This window comes from Simochromis diagramma, unplaced genomic scaffold (genome assembly GCF_900408965.1).
Source record: "Simochromis diagramma unplaced genomic scaffold, fSimDia1.1 OVJJ01000602.1, whole genome shotgun sequence".
NCBI classification, from domain to species: Eukaryota; Metazoa; Chordata; class Actinopteri; order Cichliformes; family Cichlidae; genus Simochromis; species Simochromis diagramma.
This window is the reverse complement of record NW_024387040.1, coordinates 14,674,343-14,694,362: the sequence shown is the minus strand read 5'-3', so window position 1 is coordinate 14,694,362 and position 20,020 is coordinate 14,674,343. Positions and strand designations below refer to the sequence as shown.

The following is a 20,020-nucleotide window of genomic DNA, read 5'->3' as shown; positions in this document are numbered from 1 at the left end:
AATCTGGATGCAGTTGTGGATGAATAAGTGGGTTAACTAGATGAAACTGGTTTTTCACAGGTTGAATTGATCGTTTTTTTTAACAATGGTAGCAGGGCCACAGCACAGATTTCCACACCAATTTTCACACTAATCAGTAGTAACCTATTGCAGTGACCCTGGAGGCAACACTGCCATTTCATAGATGTTTGCCGGGGAGAACGCAGGTGCTTCAGCTCTTTGATGTTGGTTTGAGTTGTTTGTTCATGATGGTGGATCAGAAGCAAATTTATTGTTAGGAAGCTGCTGCAGAAATACGTTTTCAGGGTTTTCCAGATTGTTCTGACTAAACTGATGAGTTACATTCACTGGCAACTCCTCGTTGATGCAAATATGTAATTGGCAGCAATTTAGCATGCAGATGTGGTTGAGAAGTACTGGTGTGAGTATTTCAGCAACTGTTGATCTGCTGGGATTTTCCCACACAACTAAGGTTTAACCCACAAAAGAGAAAATATCCAGTGAGTGTTGTTTCTCTGGGTGAAAATGTGTTGATGTCAGAGGTCAGCAGAGAATGGCCAGACTGCTTTGAGCGGATAGGAAGGCAACAGTAGCTCAAACAACCATTTATTACATCCAATGTATCCAGAAGAACATCAATGAATGCACAACAAACCAAAGCTTGAAGCTACAGCAGCAGAAAACCACACTGGATGGCACTCCTGTCAGCTAAGAACAGCAAACTGAGTCTATAATTCAAACAGGCTCACCCACACGGGACAGCAGAGGATTAAAGACACGCTGTCTGGTCTGTTGAGTCTCTGCTGCAACACGGTGGTAACATGATGGTAGGCTCAGAATGTGGCTTAAGTAACATGGAAGCATGAATCCATCCTGCCTTGTTTCAACAGTTCAGGCTGCTGCTGCTGGTGATGGTGGTGTAATGGTGTGGAGGATATTTTCAGATTGTTTAAATTCTGGCCTCTTGGAAGCAGTGACATGTGAGAAAATCACAAGTCATGATCAGCTGTTCTCATAAAGATTATGACGGCCAAATGCAACAATTTATTGGACACCGTTGTGTTCAATATGACATTAATTAGCTTAATTTTCATTACGACTTGTACTGGGTGAGTGCTTTAATTTTCTCATTTTTGGACTTTTAGATACATGAACCCGTGTCCAGTCCTGCTGACAGTAATGTTTGTGGTTTTATTTGTTCTCAACTTCAAAGTAAAAAGAAAAATTAAAAATAGATCAGTTTCTGATTGCAGTCTAATTTTTTCCCAACCTCAATCTGGGCAAATCTGGTTGAAATCTGACAAAAACATTGAGCTGACAGCATTGATTTAATAGTTTTTTTTGTTTTTTTTGTTTTTTTAAATGTCATTTTGTTAGTGTAGAAGAACACTTCAGTTCCTAAGAGATCTGGTTAGCAGTGACATAGGATCCTTTAGACACATGAACACTAAGTTTGTGTGTCAGTTTGTTAGTTGAAGCATCTTGTTGGCTCTTGTGGGTCGAGGTGTTGCTTTTGTTTTGACCTCACCTGAGTTTTTTTTTGTCTGTAGTATTTTAAAAAAACCAAAAATGCCAAAACAAACTATCAACCCTTTCAGAAATTTCCTTTGTCTTCTGCTCTTTTGTCTCCCTCGAGCTCACACTGTACATCATCAGCTCACTGACATTTCATGGGTGCAAACCGCCGGATTAGCAAAGCTCTCCCCAACGCTGCTTCCAGCTTCTTTATTATGTCGGCCATGTGGAGCTGTGGCTGTTGTGGTTATTTTTAACTCCTGTCTGTGAGAAGGAACACTTTTTCTGTCCTCCTCCTCGTTTGTGTGCGGAGGCCTCGTGGGGAGGGGTTGTTTTCTGTCGGTCACTCCCAGAGGACCACAGGCGCGATGGGCCTATTGAGGCTGCCGCTCGGTCACTCTGCATCGTTACTAAATCGCACATCATTCCCTCCTCCCACGCTGTAAACTTTCCTTCAAACAAACCGTCTCCAGGTGCGCTTCAGTCTCAGGTTGCTGTTGTTCAACACTGCTCCTCTTGGACCTTTTGTGGATATTTCGTTGTTGCATATCCACAGTATGTAGGTGTGACAGTAAGTGGGTCAGCCAGGTTGTCCTGGTTACAGCTCAGTTGAATCGATAAATCATATTGTTAAGTCGCAGCCGCGTTTGGTCCTCCAGCTCCTTGCTGTTATTTCATGACCTCACAACGCTCCTTGAGAGCAGACAAGGACTTTTTTTTTTTTCTTACAGGCTGAGAAAACGATACCGTGTGGCTGATTTTCTATTATCATCCCTCCCCATTTTCAGGGAACAACAACAAAAAAACAACTAAAATCCAGACATGACAGATTGTGACGATGATGGTGACAGATTTTGGAAAATGGTGGCGATGGATTTTGAAAAATTAATCCAAAACATAAATAATCTGTGCTAATTATAGACACTGACTTTATTTAATCCCACACTGGGGAAATTCACTCATTACCGCAAGGGACAGAATAAAATTAGAGATGTATTAGAAAAATAAAAATATAAAAAAAATATAAATAAGAAAAATACTATACTATGCGCAGACAGATATAATTTACAGAGAAATACCCCGTGGTGGTGCTTGTTGTGTACATAAAGTGCATTGGGAATGATAATGATACACGTGTACTTTTATCCCGTGTGGGTATTGTAAATCTTTTTCTGTTTCTCAGAACTGCAACCGACTCTCTTCTATCATGTTAAAACTAAAAAAAGACTTTAATTACTTTCTTTATTCACACAAATGTTAAAAAAAAAAGCAAAGTTACATTGTCCTCACTTTGAGATAAAAGTATACAAATTCATGCCTCTAAATATCTAAATGGTGCTGCAGGCAATGTAAAAGATGGACAAAGCTTTCAGGTCTGCAAAGTTAAGCTAACAAAGTATGTTAAACCTGCACTCTGTTAAAGACCACTAGGGGGCAATACTTGTGGTTGCAAAAAGGTCTGTGGGAAAAGAGCCTTCTGCTGACCTCTGTGAACACTTTAAAGAGGAGTTTGTGGGCTCTGTCACAAACAGAGGTTGCTCTGTGCTGTATCCAATCCCGAGTGTCCCCTTCTGCCCACTCCCCGGTTGGACTATGCTCACACTCCGATGAACGATCCGAGCGTGAGCACACATCAGTTCGTCTCTGCTTTTTCCATGGAAACACTCACTCTTGCACTTACAATTGCAATTTCGTTTAAAGCTTTAAAGCTAGCTACACAATCTGAAGAACGACATTTTTATCACTAAAGAGAACAAAGAGAAGGGCTAAATCGCACATCCTGACTGGGCTAGACCAACGGACTGAGTCGTTTGGTACCGGGCCGCGAGAGTTGAGGCTCGGGTGTGAAATTGATGGTTTTCAGTGTTTTTAGCAGTTTTTACAGTTTTAGCTTTATTTTTTTTAAATAATTTTTATAGTTCAGTTTCCCTGTGTCTTTTCCTGTGTGTTATAAATAAATCTTTTTTTGGTACCGGTACTGGTTTTATTTTGTTGTATCTGCTATACCTTAAAAGATGGTCTGTGAAAATATTGTCAGGCATAAACCAATCCGTGGCGCAACAAAGGTTGGGGACCGCTGGGCTAGACCCAAAACCTTCAGGCTAGATGCCAACTGCAGTCACCCCTTAGCCCAAGTGGGGCCAATGTCCTCCTAAGTCATCTAGTTGTTGCAACAACCAGATGCACTTAACAGTGTTTGTACTTATGTATTAAAATTACATTTTTTTTTTTTTAGCCCTTCCCAGGCTTCATGTCTTACACAGCTACAGAAAGAATGCTTTAATTAACATTTGAACTGCACTCTGAACACAAACACACCAGAAGTCGATAATTACTACAGCAGTTCATGGCGGTCTGTTACTGTCTAACCCTTAAAAAACACAAACATTGTTTATATGTGGATCTGTAATGTGGCTTCAAGGTCTAAACACAGTATAACAACACAAGGAAATTAATGAAGCGTGGGAGTGTGTGGAAGTTTCTATAGTCAAAATATGTTATTATTCTTAGAATTATTATTATGTTATTAAATTAAACAAGTGTGTGAGCAAAAAGTAAAAGGCACCAGGGAAAACTAGTAAAGTTTAGTGTAAATGCAATAAATAAGGCTCATTGTTTGCATTAATAGATCTAATGATTTATAGTAGATCGTATAAATGACTGCAGGAACCACCAACCACTGACCTTTCACACACACTGTGGTTGGCCAGAACTGGACTCAAAAACCACAATAGTTACAGGTTGTGTCGATGCAACATTTCCTGAGAGTTAAATTTCCAGAGGGAGTGATGTCAGGTTACATCGTAGGGTTTTGGAGTGGGTTTGTGGTTATGACTTACTCAACTGTACAGCACAGGCTATTCATTCAAACCTGCTATCGTATTAGTCTTTTTGACAATTTTATTAAACTAAAACAAAGTGCACTTTTCTTATTTTACAAGTCTATGCTGTATTTTTATATCATGTGGTTTTATTTTCATCAATGGCGTTGACAAAATGCATAGAAAGGAAAAGGCCAAAGGGAGGAGAGCAAAAAAGTCACTTGGAAAGTGAAAATCCTGAACTGATGTAAAGCAGAGGAGGAAAGCATTTGCAGTCAGGAGGGAAGAAAAGAGGGAGAGCGACTGGGTGTATGGGAATATTGAGCCACAAAGCATTTATGTCAGATCAAAGCTAATCCTTATCTTTGGGAGAAGGATTCAGTAATACCCTGGGCTGTCTTTCCCCCCCCTCAAGGGCAGGTTTCTGTCTCCGTCTCTCTCTGCTCTTCTTGCTCACTTTTCCATGGAACTAGGGGAAATTTTCTGCACCTTTTCCCAGCTTTGACTCAGTGTGGAGAAACTGGGTCATCTGGGGACTGCAGAGTGAGGAGGAGGAGGAATTGAGGGTCTAGCCTCCAGACTCAGCTGGAGAGGGAGTTTTGCCTTAGGGGGTGCTGGTGCTGAAGGCAGGGGAGGGAGGCGGGGCGGCCGAGTGGAGGATGCTGACTACAGACACTAGAGATGCTCCACGACAGGAGATCTCATCATAACTTTCTGAAGGAAAGTGCAACATTGTACCAACATACTTGGACTTGCCTAATAAAGCTGCGATATTACTATTTAGTCAAAAGATCATTAATACATCACCTTCTGGGTCTTAGCCTCTGAAATGCCCAGCCTGATGCTTTCACGAACTCTGCAATTAAAACATTACATGTAATATATATCACATGTTCATGTGTTAGAGTTATTGTTCTTTTTCCAGCTTGCTTTGTATCCCTTTTTCTTAGTTTTGCTTTGGTTTCACTTTCTCGCTTTACAGACCAATTGGTGACCCCATGGTAACCTCCACATGCTAGGATATCAAATGCAATCCTTGACTGGTTGGTGAATGGTTGCTTGCTGCAATTAGGTGAAATCAGTAGTAAAGAGTGTGCAGCAAAAAACGTCGCTAACAGATTGCTGCAGTCACCTGTTGTTTGCATGTAAAGCTTGCAGACTAGTTGCTGAGTGGTAGTGAAACTGAAAAAAGTGCAGAACATTCACCTTCAAAATATCTGCGCATGGAATTCACCATCTTCTATCAAATTGCTATACTGGCGAATGACTAAAAATTAAAGCTAAATAGAATCAGTATTCAGAAAAGAGGTTAACGGTCTTGCAAATCAGGGAAGGGTTTTGTTGCTTCTTTATTCTGGAAAGCGTTCGTTTAGGTGGCTCAGCCCTCTGATCAGGATTCCTCTTGCATGCGTCCCTAAGGAGGTGTTCTGGTTAGGGCAATTTGGAGGAAACCCCAGGGCGAACCTTGAATACACTGGAGGGATTAGGCTTCCCATCTGGCTATGCAGGATCCCCCAGGAAGAGCTGCAGGATGTGATTATGCATGAGGGTGCTTAGGCTATGCTTTTCTTACAGCATATATTGATGACTCAGTCAGTGAAATTATTTAAAACAGACCAGCCTGTCCTTTTTTTTTGTTGTGGTTGTTTAATGCCACTCAAGGTCGAATGTGATCATCTGTTTTCACTCAAGTGAACCAAACTAAAAGAAGACTGAATATAGCGCTCCAAGCATGCTTAGTGTGAACTCATTCTTATCTGTCACTGCTACATCAGTGTCCCCACAGGGCCAGAGGATGAGTTTAATTGCCTAAGATCTTGTTTTTGATAACAGTGTAAGATGCGCAGTGTTGCAGGGCAATCAGTGGTCACCTTTTTCCCCATTTCTGTCAACACTTTATTTTGCCGACCCCCACCCACCCTTTTCGTCCTCGACGTCGGCCCACAGTCGTGCCCGGACGGACGCCGACGGCGCCGAGATGGCAGCGTAGAGAAAGATAGATGTAGCCTTCCCTCCTCAGCAGTTTTCACACTTGACAATTTGAGCGAGAAAATAAAATATAAAGTCGGCAGGGCCCTGTTTGGTATTCATTGTTTCCTTGGTGCTATTTTGACAGGGTTTAATCATCTGCAAAAGCAAACTATCACAGCTTCCGCATGGATTAACACGGTAGAGACGTGATTATGCAGGAGGAGGAGGAAGAAACTGTTTATGGAGTTTGTGGCCTGAAGGAGAAAAGAATTAGCCGTGGTTAACAAAGATACCGACGACGAGTCTTGTGAACTCGCCTCTTCTGCAGTCCACTGCCGGCTGATGTGTAGAGTGTCTGTTGCATATCACGACTCCTCATCCTTCATGATGCATTGTTGTATTTTGACCACTACCCTTGTACCTTCCCTTCTTCTAGGCCTCTTATCTGTGCATAAGTCACATCTGTTCCTCTTGCTGACTCATGTTGCATTTAGTGATTTGACATGACTCTTACAGCATCTTTGCAAGTTCTGAAAGCTCCTCTAATACAAAGCAGCAGCCGCACAGTTTGAAGGTCCAATAAGAGCAGCAAACGATGGCATTTGGTTAATTCTCCCTGTGATTTTGTTTTTGCTGCAGTAGCAAGCAGATTGCACAAAACCAATTTGTTTTGTCAACATGAATGCAAAATCCAGAACAGGAGGTACTCATTAGCTGAACCACAATGCATGCATGGTTTACAGACAATTATGAGATAGGAGGTTGTTAATTTTTAACGGCACGTGGCGCTGTCAAACCTCCTCAAAATCAGATCCAGCAGATTAATACTTTTAAATAGATTAAACAGACATTGAACATTTAGGAAGAAGTTGGATGTTTTTTATTAGTTAAAGTTGCTTCGATATCTGAAATCATCGGAGCCAATCATATTTAAACATATTTTTAATTAATGGGACAGGAAGTTGTAAACAAGAAAAGTGAAAAGTCTGTAACTGTAGAGTAAGTTGATATATAACCGCTTACTGGAGCAACGCATAATCACATTCAGCACAGGCATGTGGATGTTAAACCGCCATGAAAGATGGCTCTTAGCATTAGCAACACTAATCACATATAAAAGCAATATTTTAACTTCATCCGTGAGATTATAATAAGTTTTGAGTGTCAAAAAGTCTGATTTTTGCAAAACTGCGATTTCAAACCTATAGTCCGTATGAAGGTCACATTACTGTATTTAATACACATTAAATCAATACATTTTAAATGCTAACATTTAGGTCATAACATGACATGATATAACTGTTTAGAAAAAAGGCCTCTTGCCTTTGCTCTTATTATATCAGGGAAAGGTTCTTGTTTTCCCTGGTAACCAGTAGTTGTTAGGGAAAAAAGTCATTCTGGACATTGCTGGGGGAAATTTGCAAAGAAAGTATTGCATCAAAAACCTCAGTGTTTGCTGTGGCTAATTGCCATGGTCGTTTGCAGTCTTTCATGTTTCTCCGAAAATACTAATTAAGCAAATACAATTTTTAAGTGTGTGTTTCACTAGTGCTTAGAGTAGCTGAATAGTGTTTGTAGCCAAAAACGTGACTCAATCTTCGTCTGCAGCCACACGCCAGAAATCAAAGCAATCAGAACGAGGTTTTCTTTTGCCAGCCAGTTGGGAAATACATATTTTTCCTTGGTGACAGGCTGCATGGATATGGTTGTGTCCAGTCTCCAGTTCTTGGGCCTTATTCACTTGTTCTACATTATCACGTCACACGTCCCAAATTACAGACAAATCGTGTGGTTAGTGGTCACATGTCTGCAAATCCTCAATATGGTGCTACATCGGAAACCTCATCGCAGTTGCATTGGTCTCTATCAGATTGCCAGTCACTGACCAGTCAGTCACTGACCAGTCTGTAGGCCTGTGTGACTCTGGGACTGGTCTCTAAATTTGATGTTTAACAGGATCTCAGTTTTTCTAGTGTTGCACTTTGCAGACAGTCTCTGAACAAAAAATCTTTGCCACTTTTGCAACAACTTAACTTTTATAAATACTGGTCTCATGTGTTTATGCTCTCAGTTATTAGTTTTAAAGTAGATGATAAAGCACTACATGCTTGACTGACAAGTTTCTAGAATATGAGTCTGCTGCACTCTCGCAGTCAGATCCACTCCTAACTTGTCATTAAAAAAAAACTTGATGTCGAACTCCAAAATGCCAAACCTTCAAACCAATAGACACTATCAAGGTGACATGTCCATTTTTATATACAGCCTATGTTACCATCACTGGTAACCACTTTCTAACTTCTGTACAGGTAAAAATAGCCAGCCTGCACACTCGTATTTTACAACAATGAATTGATGCTTTATAAAAAAAAGATGGTCAAGCTGTAGAGGTGTCTGATGGAAATTTAACCTACTTCCTGTGCTGATTAAAGCTTGGGAACAAGTGAGTCAGTTGACCTTTTTAGTTGCTGTTTCAAAAGGTCAAACACACACCGCTCAGCTCAGTAGCACGGTTTCTAAAAGCCGCAGTAACTGCAGGCAAAAGCACCGGTGCAGTCATGAAAGATTGGGTTTGGGCACAAAAAAACAAGACTTTTCTGCATCAGAGAAATGGTAAATATTGGAGCCGATGTTTGAGTATTCAATGATGAGCAAGCTACCGAGAGATGAGTTTTTGGTGAAAAGACTTTAAGCAAACAGCAGCTGCACTGTGTCCTTTTTCTCTCCAGAGTCAGAAGTGTTGTAGTTCCTGCTGATGCTGCAGACTCTTGATATCAAATGATGAATATCAAAAAGAAGAGATCCTCAGTAGATAGTTCTGCAATGTGCGTACAAAACCTTGAATTCTTATTGATGTTGTTTTTTTCCCTTTTTTTTCTTTCTGTTGCAGATGAAGGGCCATGTTGCCCCCAAAGGGCCGTAATATCACTGTGAAGTCGTGAACGAAACCAGCTCTGCCTTCCCCCCCCTGCGTTTCTTCTAGAGCCAATTAAATTGTGTTTTCCCTCTTGTGAAAATACCTTTTTTCCTGGAAATGGAGACTCTTTCCCAGGATTCGATGCTCGAGTGTCAGATCTGCTTTAACTACTACAGCCCCCGACGGCGACCCAAACTCCTGGATTGCCGACACACATGCTGTTCGGTGTGTTTGACCCAAATGCGTAGCAGCCAGAAGGAGATCCGCTGCCCGTGGTGTCGTGGCGTCACCAAGCTCCCCCCGGGCCTGTCCGTGTCTCACCTCCCGGATGACCCAGACATCGTCACCGTCATCGCCATCCCTCACACCTCTGAGCACACGCCTGTCTTTATTCGCCTCCCCAGCAATGGCTGCTACATGCTTCCCATCGCTAAAGACCGGGCACTGGGCCTGCCAGGGGAGCTGGGATGTCGCTTCTTGCCCGGCAGCCAGCAGAAGGGGGTGACAGTGGTGACTGTGCCCGAGGAGCAGCCACTGGGTCTGGCTATGGGTCTAGACGGTGTAGGTTTGGAGGGAAGTGAGGGAGAGAGGAGGGTTACTGGTCCAGTGGGAGGAGCAGGAAAGGGCTCCACATGGTCTGGAGTGTGCACAGTGATCCTGGTGGCGTGTGTGCTGCTCTTCCTCCTGGGCATCGTGCTGCACAACATGTCCTGCATCTCCAAACGCTTCACTGTTATTTCCTGCGGCTGAGGGAGGCCGCTGCGGACCCCCTCAGGATTCCCTCCCACCAGCCCTGCCTCTCCTCAGGGTGGGACTCTGTTAAGGAGAGGGAACTAAACTCACATCGAGGGCATTAAAGGAAACTACAGTGCAGTGTAGAGAGACAGTGATGATGATGATAAAGAAGAAGAGGGCAGGAAGGAGAGCCACAAACTGGTCTAATGTTGTGGAGTTTTTTTTAATCCTTGAAATGGAAATATGCATTTAAATCTTCACTCTCCTCTCATTGGACAGCACTCTGCTGGCGTTGAAACACCCACTTTTCTCCATTCCTTCCATTTTTCCTGAAAGAACGCTTTGGGAATCCCTCCAGATACGTTTCTGGCCCGCCGATATGTTTTTGGCTGGAAGCTGTGCTGACACTCACACTCGCTGTGGTTGGATTGCCCGTTTAGTCTGTGGTTTGTAGAAATGCATCATCATAGAGTTGTTTAGATGAATGCCCGCTCCGAGTGCGATGTCTCCAGCTGGTGCTGCAGTACAGGGAGTCCGGACTTGGCCGCTCACCGTTCCCTGATGTTGCAGGAATTAACTGTGCAGGATTTTCTTCTGCCTCCTCCAGCCTAAATATTCTGGGGAGCTAAAATCAATTTTCTTTTTTCTTCTTTTTTTTCTTTTTTTGTCAAAAACACAACCTGTGCAGAACAAACTGTTGCTGTGATGATAGTTCCACATAGTTAGTAAAGGCTGCGTTGTCAAAAATATGGATTGTAATGTTCATACATACCAGCTGAAATACAAACACAGGTAGTACAGAGTTGTGTTATTAGGGCTTTAAGAAATAAACAATGTTAAATGAATTGATTGTCATTGGTTCCAGCCTCTCATATATCAGATTTTTCTGTCTTATATAACTGTACGATAAATACTCTTGTACTTTGGCCTGTTGTTTGCACACAAAAACAATCTAAAGCTGTCACTTAGGATTGCCAATTAACTCATAATTGACAGAGAATTGGTATAAGCAATTTAATGAAGAAATTAAGACCTTGAATTGGTATTAATTTAAATGAAAATGATGAGCATTTGGAGGAATAATTTAGCTTCGCTTCAGGCAATTGGATGAGAAGTTCAGCATCACCTTCTTATCTGTCTTGTAGCTATAGAGAAGGGATATCTTTGCAAGAAAAACACGTTGCACTAGCTTGAGAGCATCAGAACTTCACTTTGAAGTTAGCTAGGCTAACGCTTTCCTCTTGTGTCCGTGTAACTAGCTAGCAGGTTAGCTTTCAAAATGAAGCTTTAAAAAATAAAACATTTGAACATCAAGACGTGGCAATATAGAGCTTACCTGTGAGGGTATATTTGTTAACTTTATAAAGTTAACTTAATTTTAATAGTTAATGAATATTCAAAATTTTAATTTTTTCCCTCAAATTAGCTGATTGGCTAGCTTTCTACATCTCTGCCTGTTTAAAAATAAATAAATCACAACTTGATATTTTCTATTCATATTTTTTCTTCTTTTTTTCATTTGTTCTTCTTTAAAAAAAATAATCAGAAAACATTTTTCTGTAATTCGAGAACTTTGGATATATTAAAAAAGAAATCACATTTTTGAACTTTAAAGCAACCGAGGCTAGCTGGTTTCCCCGTTTGAGCTGAGCTCCAGCTGTGAATGGACAGATACAGTGATGCTGATACTCTCATCAAATTCTCTGCAAGGAAGCCAACAAGCTCATAAAAATTTGAGTTTTCAAAATTGCAGCATTCTTCTGTTTTATTATTTTCAGTTTTTATGTTTTTGATGTTTATTCATGTGATTGAATTTGTTCATTTGCTTTTTCATCCTGACCCGCCTCATACTGACTTCATCCTCTAAAGCCAGATCCTCCAGGCCGTCGCCAGCAGCCCACATGCCATCTTCCTCCACCTTCTCATCTTCCCCTTAATTCTGAAACTGCTTTGTATATGGGCTGAACTGTAAAACAACGAGTTTATGTAGTATGTGAGTAACAAGTCAAGAGTGGGAGGCCGCTGTAAGGTTACTGTTAATGAGGGCTGTATTGATTTATCTGCTTTTGAATATTTCACTGCAGAGGTGGATATTTCTGGACTCATTTTATTCCCACTTTTGTATGTTGAGGCAAGCATTTTGTCTGCTTACTGTAAATCAGTAGATGTACAGTACACATAAACAGGGTAAACGCTTTTGTACAGCAGTCTCATCATGTACAGAATGATTGTAATTGTCATTTTTGATCATTTCCTTTTTCTTTGACATATTTTAGCCTTTTTTGTGTGTTTGAGCTTAAATAAACATGAGTTATTCAGGGCGCGCAGATTTGTTTCACCACACCAATGATAAACATGAGAAAAATAATGTTTAATATAATACTCTAGGTTTATTTCAGACACCTAAACTATAAAATGACTTTTACCCTGAAAAACAAACTAGAAGAAATATTATTTGATTTATACTCAATATTTATTGGGTTCGATTCATATCAGCATGATTTTATCGACTGCCGCCAAAGTAAGAATTCCAAACTGTTCAAAGTAAATACATTTGGAGATTAAATCAAACGTGCTTCAGATATTTTGCCTTTCAGCTCTGCGACACTCTCCTGAAAAGGCGTTCAGGGTGCAGAGGGGGCAGCTGTTTTGTTCTGCAGATGCAGGGATAGATGGAGTTAAGTTCAGCTGAAATGGTTTGTGTCGTGCTGGTTGCTACGAAACAGCGCTGAAGGTCCTTTTGAAGTTGCTCAAAGTTGAAATATTTCCAGCTCCTAGCACTCTGTGTTCTATATGCTCTAAAGAACTTTCTAATTTCTCAACACTTGGGGTTGAAGTGGTGTTTTGGGGAGATAGCTTTCTCCAAGATTAAAAAAAAAAAAAAAAGTTGGATTTTATTTATGCCTGTTAGTTGGAGATAATTGCTTAATAAACATTAATAAATTGTTATTCATTTCTTAAAATGTCATCATTGCCTTTAAATCATCAAAAAGATCCTCTAATGGACCTTGCAACCCAAAGCCATTATTACTGTTAAAATTTAAAAACACCCATATCTCGATGCCTAATGTAGAATCACAGCATTTCTACTGGGAACTTGAGTCAAAATGTCAGTTTAAAGCATTACAAGTATGTCATGCACAGTTTTATTACCATAATGTGGCATGACTGCTACTTTTAATCCACAAGAGCAATGCTGAAGGGGGCAAGTGGAGGATGTGCTCTTAAAGACCAGCTTAACCCATATAGGTTTATTCAGCCATGCTTCATAAGGTCAAATATATCTGCTAAAGTTTTTTTTTGTATCTATGTCTCAGATATCTGTGGAATCTTTGGGCTTAAAAGAGACAAAAACAAAAAAATATCCAACACGGCCAACCTGTTGTCAAGTACTACACACTTAGTCCACACTTAGAGCCGGAGTTAGATAGTATTTTTGTAGCTGAAAGTTTTTGCCAAACAACTTATCTTTGGCTGATGTTCCCACACAGCACAGCCATCCATTTAAATGGCAGGTTTAATACCAATATCCACCCTAAGCCCTACAAGGACTGACCTCTCACAGTGTTCACCTGTCTGAGGAGTCCTTGAAAACTAAGGTTATTTTTAATTTCTTTAGAGCCAAGAACTTAAAGGACCAACTCTCTCACTGGAACATCTTATAGGCTTTTGTCTTAAAGAGTGAACAAAGGGAAAACATGGTTGCTTCTCCCATACTTGCTGTTTTTCAGTAACCTTATAGTTAACGTCATTGCACTTTGAACTGTGGGTAAATTTAAGCAAGACATATGTGCATTTTTTTTCTGGTGCAGTTGGTGTAGGAACAACAACCAGTCTTCACAAGGCAAGCTAACAGAGGACTGTTACAAACTTTTATGATGAACTTTACATCAAAGTGCACAAACTGCCATGTTGCTCTTTCAGCGATGTTGTTTGGTTGACACTGTTGATGCCAGGGATGTGCGTAATGCCCCTCAATATCCATGAATCTGTGATGTGGACATTTGGATTGAGCTGTAATTATGAGTTGGATAGGGTTGAAGAAGGTCATCAACCCAGCAGCAGGCCCAGTTTTGTGCATCGGGGCATTTTTGTTTACTCCAGGAAGTTTACTCAAGCGCACGTTTCTAACTAAACAGTCTGAAACAGACTCTATGAGGGAGCTGTGCTCAGACCCTAGCACCGTTCACCTCAATCGTCATTCAGCTCGTTCACACTGAGCACATGTGACAAACGTGAAAGAGTCTGGAGATACCATGGTATTCATCAATCTGAATAAATATCAAGCATAGATGATGGCATACTAAGACCTGTAGTATGGTCCAGAACCAGTAGTAGGATTATGAATAAGATCCAGCACCGGTCCATTGAGTGTTTGGTGACCATTAGCTTTTGATTTGCTACAAACCTCATAGCTCTAAATGTGATGCCTGTATGTAATAGTTTCAGTATCCAGACTAAGAACATTAGTTTTAATCATAAATTTTTAGTGATAAACTGGAAGAATATAAATTTAAAACGCCAAATAAAACCAATATAAACTGTGAAAATGTGCATTTGTGATGTGGCCAAGATCTATGTTACGGTTTAGTGAGCAATGAGCCGCCATGAACAAAGACTTCAAAAGCAGAAAAAACAGGTTAATGAAAAACAAGCCCATCTTTTTCTTTTATCCATCCATCATTTCATGTGATGTAAGCTAAAGACAGCGGATGAAATCCACCTGGAAGAAAGTCTTGTTCCTCCCATTATACTACCATTTCATCTTTTCATTCTCCCTCCACTGACTGAAAGAGAAACCAAATCACATCGCTGAATCTCCTTCTTATTCTCTGTGTTAATTGTTTTATTTCTGTTCCAATCAAAATGTGCCCTGTACTTCCTGTTTTCTTTCTTTCTTTCTTTTTTTAAAAAAACAAACAAAAAACAAAGCAAAAACAGAAACTTAAGGACAGAAGTGTAGAGGGAGGCTTGTCATTTCTGTGCCTGTGTGTTTGTACAATGCCGTGAAGTTCCTGTTGTAGTTTCCTGTGTGTGTCAGCTCTGATGATGGCTGACAAAGCAAGCAGCAGCTGTTTTTAGTGAAATATTAAAGCAAACACTGAATCTAAGCAAGGACTCTGTCTTTAATTGAACCTCCATTGCACCTATTTTCTGGTGATATATCAACTTTTTTTATTAAAAGAAATTGAGCCATGTAAAAGATTTAAAACAAAAGCATATTCCCTGTTGCTTTATGTATTGAAATCCCATATGTCATGGTTGAGTAAACTCAGTGGAGAGCAGACTCCCTTTTGTTTACCCTCAGGAACCTCTTTTCTTTTTTATTTATTGATATAGTGGCACCGTGGTAATTAAGGCTCCCCAGGGGCCAACTGCATCCAGCCTTGCTGCAGTAAAACACCTCTGTTTCTTACAGGCAGCAGCTGCTGCTAATGATGGCCACAGTTATGGAGACTTTTGTAGAGTTTAAATGGTTCTAACAGGTTACACAAGCCCATGAAATTAAACAGTCCTTGGGGCTTAATTCTTGACCACTAGATTAAATACTAATAGCATTTCATAAAGCTAGGACTGTCTCCACAGCAGCTTTACACAGTTTTTTGGGGATTGCTGCTAAAGTCATATTCTAGAAACCTGGCTGACCTCGACTTCTTGTACAGGGGTATTTGTGCCTCACTTTGAGTGTCACAGGTTAGATCCCAATCATTATGCATGACAACATGACCCAGGAGAGCAGTAGAAGCCAACCTGCATGGATCTGACATCATTCGGACATGAATCCTAATAGAAAGAGAAGTGAGCCAGCCGGAGAGGAAGAGCTGTCTAACCCACAGGAACTAAGAGGCAGGCTAGAGGAGGTGCATGTGTTGTGGAAAAATAGGGCAACTACACTTGGTGGTTGGCAGCTGTTGGCCTGAAAGTGGAGCTTGAACTTCATTCATAACTTTGGTTACAGTCAAAAGTTCCAAAACACATAATAAAAATAGACAAAGCAGGAGGATGACCTGGAAGAAGACTTTACAGCTGAAAAACATCAGCCAAAATATTTTGGATTGATTTTCTGCAGTATTAGTTCAGTTTACAATCAAGACTATATTGGTCCTCCATTGAAATGCTGGATTCAGGTAGCATACAAATGTATAGGGATTCACAAAAAATGCAATTTATTAAATCTGTCCGAGAAAGCAAAGGACACTTGTGTGCAAGTGCCATGTCATTCACATATTATTACCACCCTAATGTCTTTTGGTAAAATGAATATTATGCTACATTCAGTAAGATTTAAATTCACGTACATTTATCACGAAATTGTTTATTGAGGTCATAGGTCAAAGGAGATTATTTTCCCACTGGTTCCTGTATAATCAGACTTCGTTTTGGAACATGCCACTGGAACTACTGGCCATTAGAAAAAATGCAGGATAAAGGGACTTTCTTAATGGTTTCAGTTTTCATGCCTGTTTGCTATATTTATCTTGTACATGTGGCCTAGAAGAGCAACACAAACAGCGCTGTGAGAATTTAAGGAGTTAAAAAAAATCATAATGAAGTCAGAAATGAAAACAAGCATAGAAGCATTTCAGTCAAAACAGTGTCTAGACTAAAATTAGTCATGTGCAATCAAAACTGAGCTGTAACCTGTAGATTTAAATGGTTCTGTTTATTCTCATTAGATCCCTTCTGATGTAAAAGAGAAAACATACACAGAAAAGGCAGGAGGTCATTTACACCCCAGAAAGAAAACAAATGAATATATCAAATTACAGACGCCCAGATGTGGATATAATTCTTTACAGAATTTTGCAGGTTTGGTGCTGTTTCTTTAAATTCTACAACTTTTCTACCTCATGCATATTTCAAAGTAACAGTAACAGTACACGGGCAACTGTTTCTATCTTTGCAACTTAAAATAACTACATTCAAGAAAATGATGACACTCACCTATTAAGTGCTTTGCTAGCCTGCGCCACTTTTTAATAACCTTTCGCATATAAAAACGAAATGTTTTAACAAGATAAACGCAATCTTCCACTATGATACAGAATTTCTAAATTTTTAAGAGCATTTTCACACCTGTAGTTCGTTTAGTCTGGTCCGAATCAGTTGCTGAATCTGTAAACTTGTAGCTTTTCCATGTGGTTTATCTGGTTTTCACAGCAAAAAATCCAAGTGAACAAAAATGTGTCACTACAAACCACCTGAGAATGTTCAGTCTGCTCACTGGCCAGATCTGTTTGAGGCAGAGCAACAAAATGAGAAACTTGAGAATTTACATTGCGCATCTATATCTGTACCTCCCCTCATTGAGAATACAAAGCATACAAGACATTTTCTGTAGCTCACACTAAAGTAAGGCAATGTACACCTTGTAGTTGGTTTGGTTCAGGGTCAGATAATTTTAACACCATAAATGAACTGCTCTGGAACCGTACTGAAACCGGCTCCTCCAAAAGGTCTTGGTACGGCTGTTTTGGTCTGCGCCTGAGTGTGATTTTTGCATTCACACCTGCACCAATGAACTGCACCAAGGGGGGGCGAGTTAGATTTAAATGGGATTTTCATAATTCACCTCTATCAGAAATTATAATGTTTGTATTAGTATTAATATTTGGATCTAGTTTTCAGTCGGCACTACTGCATCTAAAGTCTTCTCAAGCTCTGTTTCTGACTCCACCAATACCACAGTGTCATCTGTGTCAGACAGTCAGATCTTATACTACAAATAGAAGTTAATTAAATTATGTACAGCAAACATGTGATCTAATGTTTAATAACCTGCCTTAAAACCAACTTGGTCGTCGCCAAGGAAACCCATTTAGTTAAATAAGAAGTCAAACACTTTTTAAATACGGAAGTAAATCCTTTTCTGATACAACTAAGGAGTGTAACTACTCTTTAGTTGTCTGTACAGATGTTAACTCCTTTACCACAATATGATGGTTTGATAATTCCTGTTGTCCAGTTTCTTGGTATGATCCCTGTCCTCTGCACCAGAAAAACATGCTAACATCTAATATCTCAATACTCTTAATTTAAACAGAAACATCGTCTAACTGACTAAAACATCCAGAAGTATGTTTTATACAATCTATAGGAATAGAAACATTAAGAATAGAATAAAATGTTGTCACCTTTCCATTGCTTCAAATCAAATCCATTTCCACTCTCCTAAATCTCTAATTACATTATTCTTGAATGAATGACTCTCATGGTCGTTGTAATGTTTTCTGGAGATGCTTCTTGTTCATGTTCTCACGGTCTCAAGGTAGCATCTCAGGGTGGTTTACCACAGTAGATCGATAATTTGATTATACCCATGCATACAAGTGGTCTGTAATTTAGAGGCATGCCACATAAACTCTTCCCACGCAGCACGAAAAACAGGCAGAAGGCTGTTGCTATTCAGACTGTGAAGCCAAAATGGAAATTCAAAGATCTTTCCAGTATCTTGTTTATGTAGAAAGTTAAAGCTTTTTAAAGAAGTTTCCCCGTTCATCACGTACCAACAGCTTCTGTAAATTTGCATAGCTGCTCTGTACCACAGATAAGATAGATGCTGTGTACACATATGACACAAGTTGCTCTTTAACCAAAATTAAGGTCTCTGTGCTACAATACAATTTTCTATGATGAACATTAGGCAGATGCAATTAATTTAAATAGGAGTCCTACTTATAGTCACCCTGGAAACACACCGGTTGTGGACATCACGTCTTTTACATGTTCTTTTTCTCTTACATAATTTCTACAGTTTCAAATGACACTTGAAGTGTTTTGAATCCGAGTCTTTTATTTTGGAAAATTTACCAGATTCTTGATGGTTTTCCCTGTGTCTCCCTTCCAGCGTTCCTCATCTGCCCTTTTCAGCATGATGTTACTTTTGTAAAATATCAACTGAATATTTTTTTAAGTCTCACCATGGAGACCATTCCTGAAACGCCCTGCAGCACATCTGAAATTGCAAGCATTGTCTTGAGCGTTCAGTAGTCACTTGTGCTTGGATTTGCACTTATAGGAATGCTGCCAAATTCAATATTTAAACAAAAACTTTTGAGATGAATGCCAGGCAGATACGATTTATCACAACAGGAGTCTCATTTAGGGTATTACACAGTTTGTTTTGTGTAAACATCTCCAAGATGACTGTGTTCATCCTTCATGCAACATAAAAATCGCCTGGAGTTTCAAAGGTGAAATGTTTAGTATCTGGGTCTTTTTTTTTTAATTTTTTTAGCCTTTATTTGATAGGACAAAGTTAGGGAAGCACTAAGATGGTTCAGACATGTGCAGGAGGGATAATGGATATATTGGACAAAAATGTTGAAGATAGAGCTGCCAGGCATGAGGAAAAGGGAAAGACCACAGAAAAGAATATTAATGGATATAGTGAAGGAGGACAAGCGGAGGATTGTGTGACAGCGGAGGGTGCTAGAGACAGGGTGATCTGCTCTGATGACCCCTAAAGAAAGCAGCCAAAAGAAGAAGAAAGATTTGGAAATGGTCTCGGGCAGTCTCAGACCCAGGCCAGTGCAGGATCTTCGGTACATGAGCTGCCAGCTCAGCTAGCAGCGCCTGGGCAGCATCTTTAATACTGAAAATCAACCAGAGTCCAGGGTTTAATGTCTTGCCCTCCACATCTGCTCTGCGCAGCCTTCATAAAAATGGACCTGGAACTATTTTAAGCAAAGTGGATTATACAGCTGCTTCTATTACACCAAATACATAGAAAGATACTTTATTTATACCAAGACTTGTGAAAATCCTCTGTTACAGCAGTTAAAATATAATAAAGAAGTAGGATGCTGTGTCTCTCCCTAAAGCTTATTCAGAATTATCCTCCCTTTAATTCAAACTACAAGTCACAAAATGAACATTATGTTGTATTCAGTAAGACTCAAAACTATTTTATACTTTTGAACATAAACTCAGCAGAAACGTCTTTACTGTGGTCATGGATCAAAAGAGGAGGAAGGTCATTTTCCCACAAACTCACAAACAAAATGAAATCTGACTGTATGGATCTGTCTGAGCAAGATTACGCAGAATGAACAAGCCA

At 40.0% G+C, this 20,020-nt stretch overlaps 1 protein-coding gene across 7 annotated transcripts in view; it reads left to right on the top strand.

Annotated features, from left to right (window-relative positions):
* Positions 1 to 15,071, top strand: part of rnf152 (ring finger protein 152) — a 59,464-nt gene extending 44,393 nt beyond the window's left edge. For all 7 annotated transcript variants that reach the window (XM_040043641.1, XM_040043635.1, XM_040043638.1 and 4 more), the window contains one exon: positions 9,199 to 15,071. In XM_040043641.1, coding sequence (XP_039899575.1) covers positions 9,343 to 9,975 — 633 coding nt within the window. In that variant the 5' untranslated portion in view covers positions 9,199 to 9,342 and the 3' untranslated portion in view covers positions 9,976 to 15,071. The remainder of the gene's footprint in view (positions 1 to 9,198) is intronic.
* Positions 15,072 to 20,020: the final 4,949 nt, after the last annotated feature.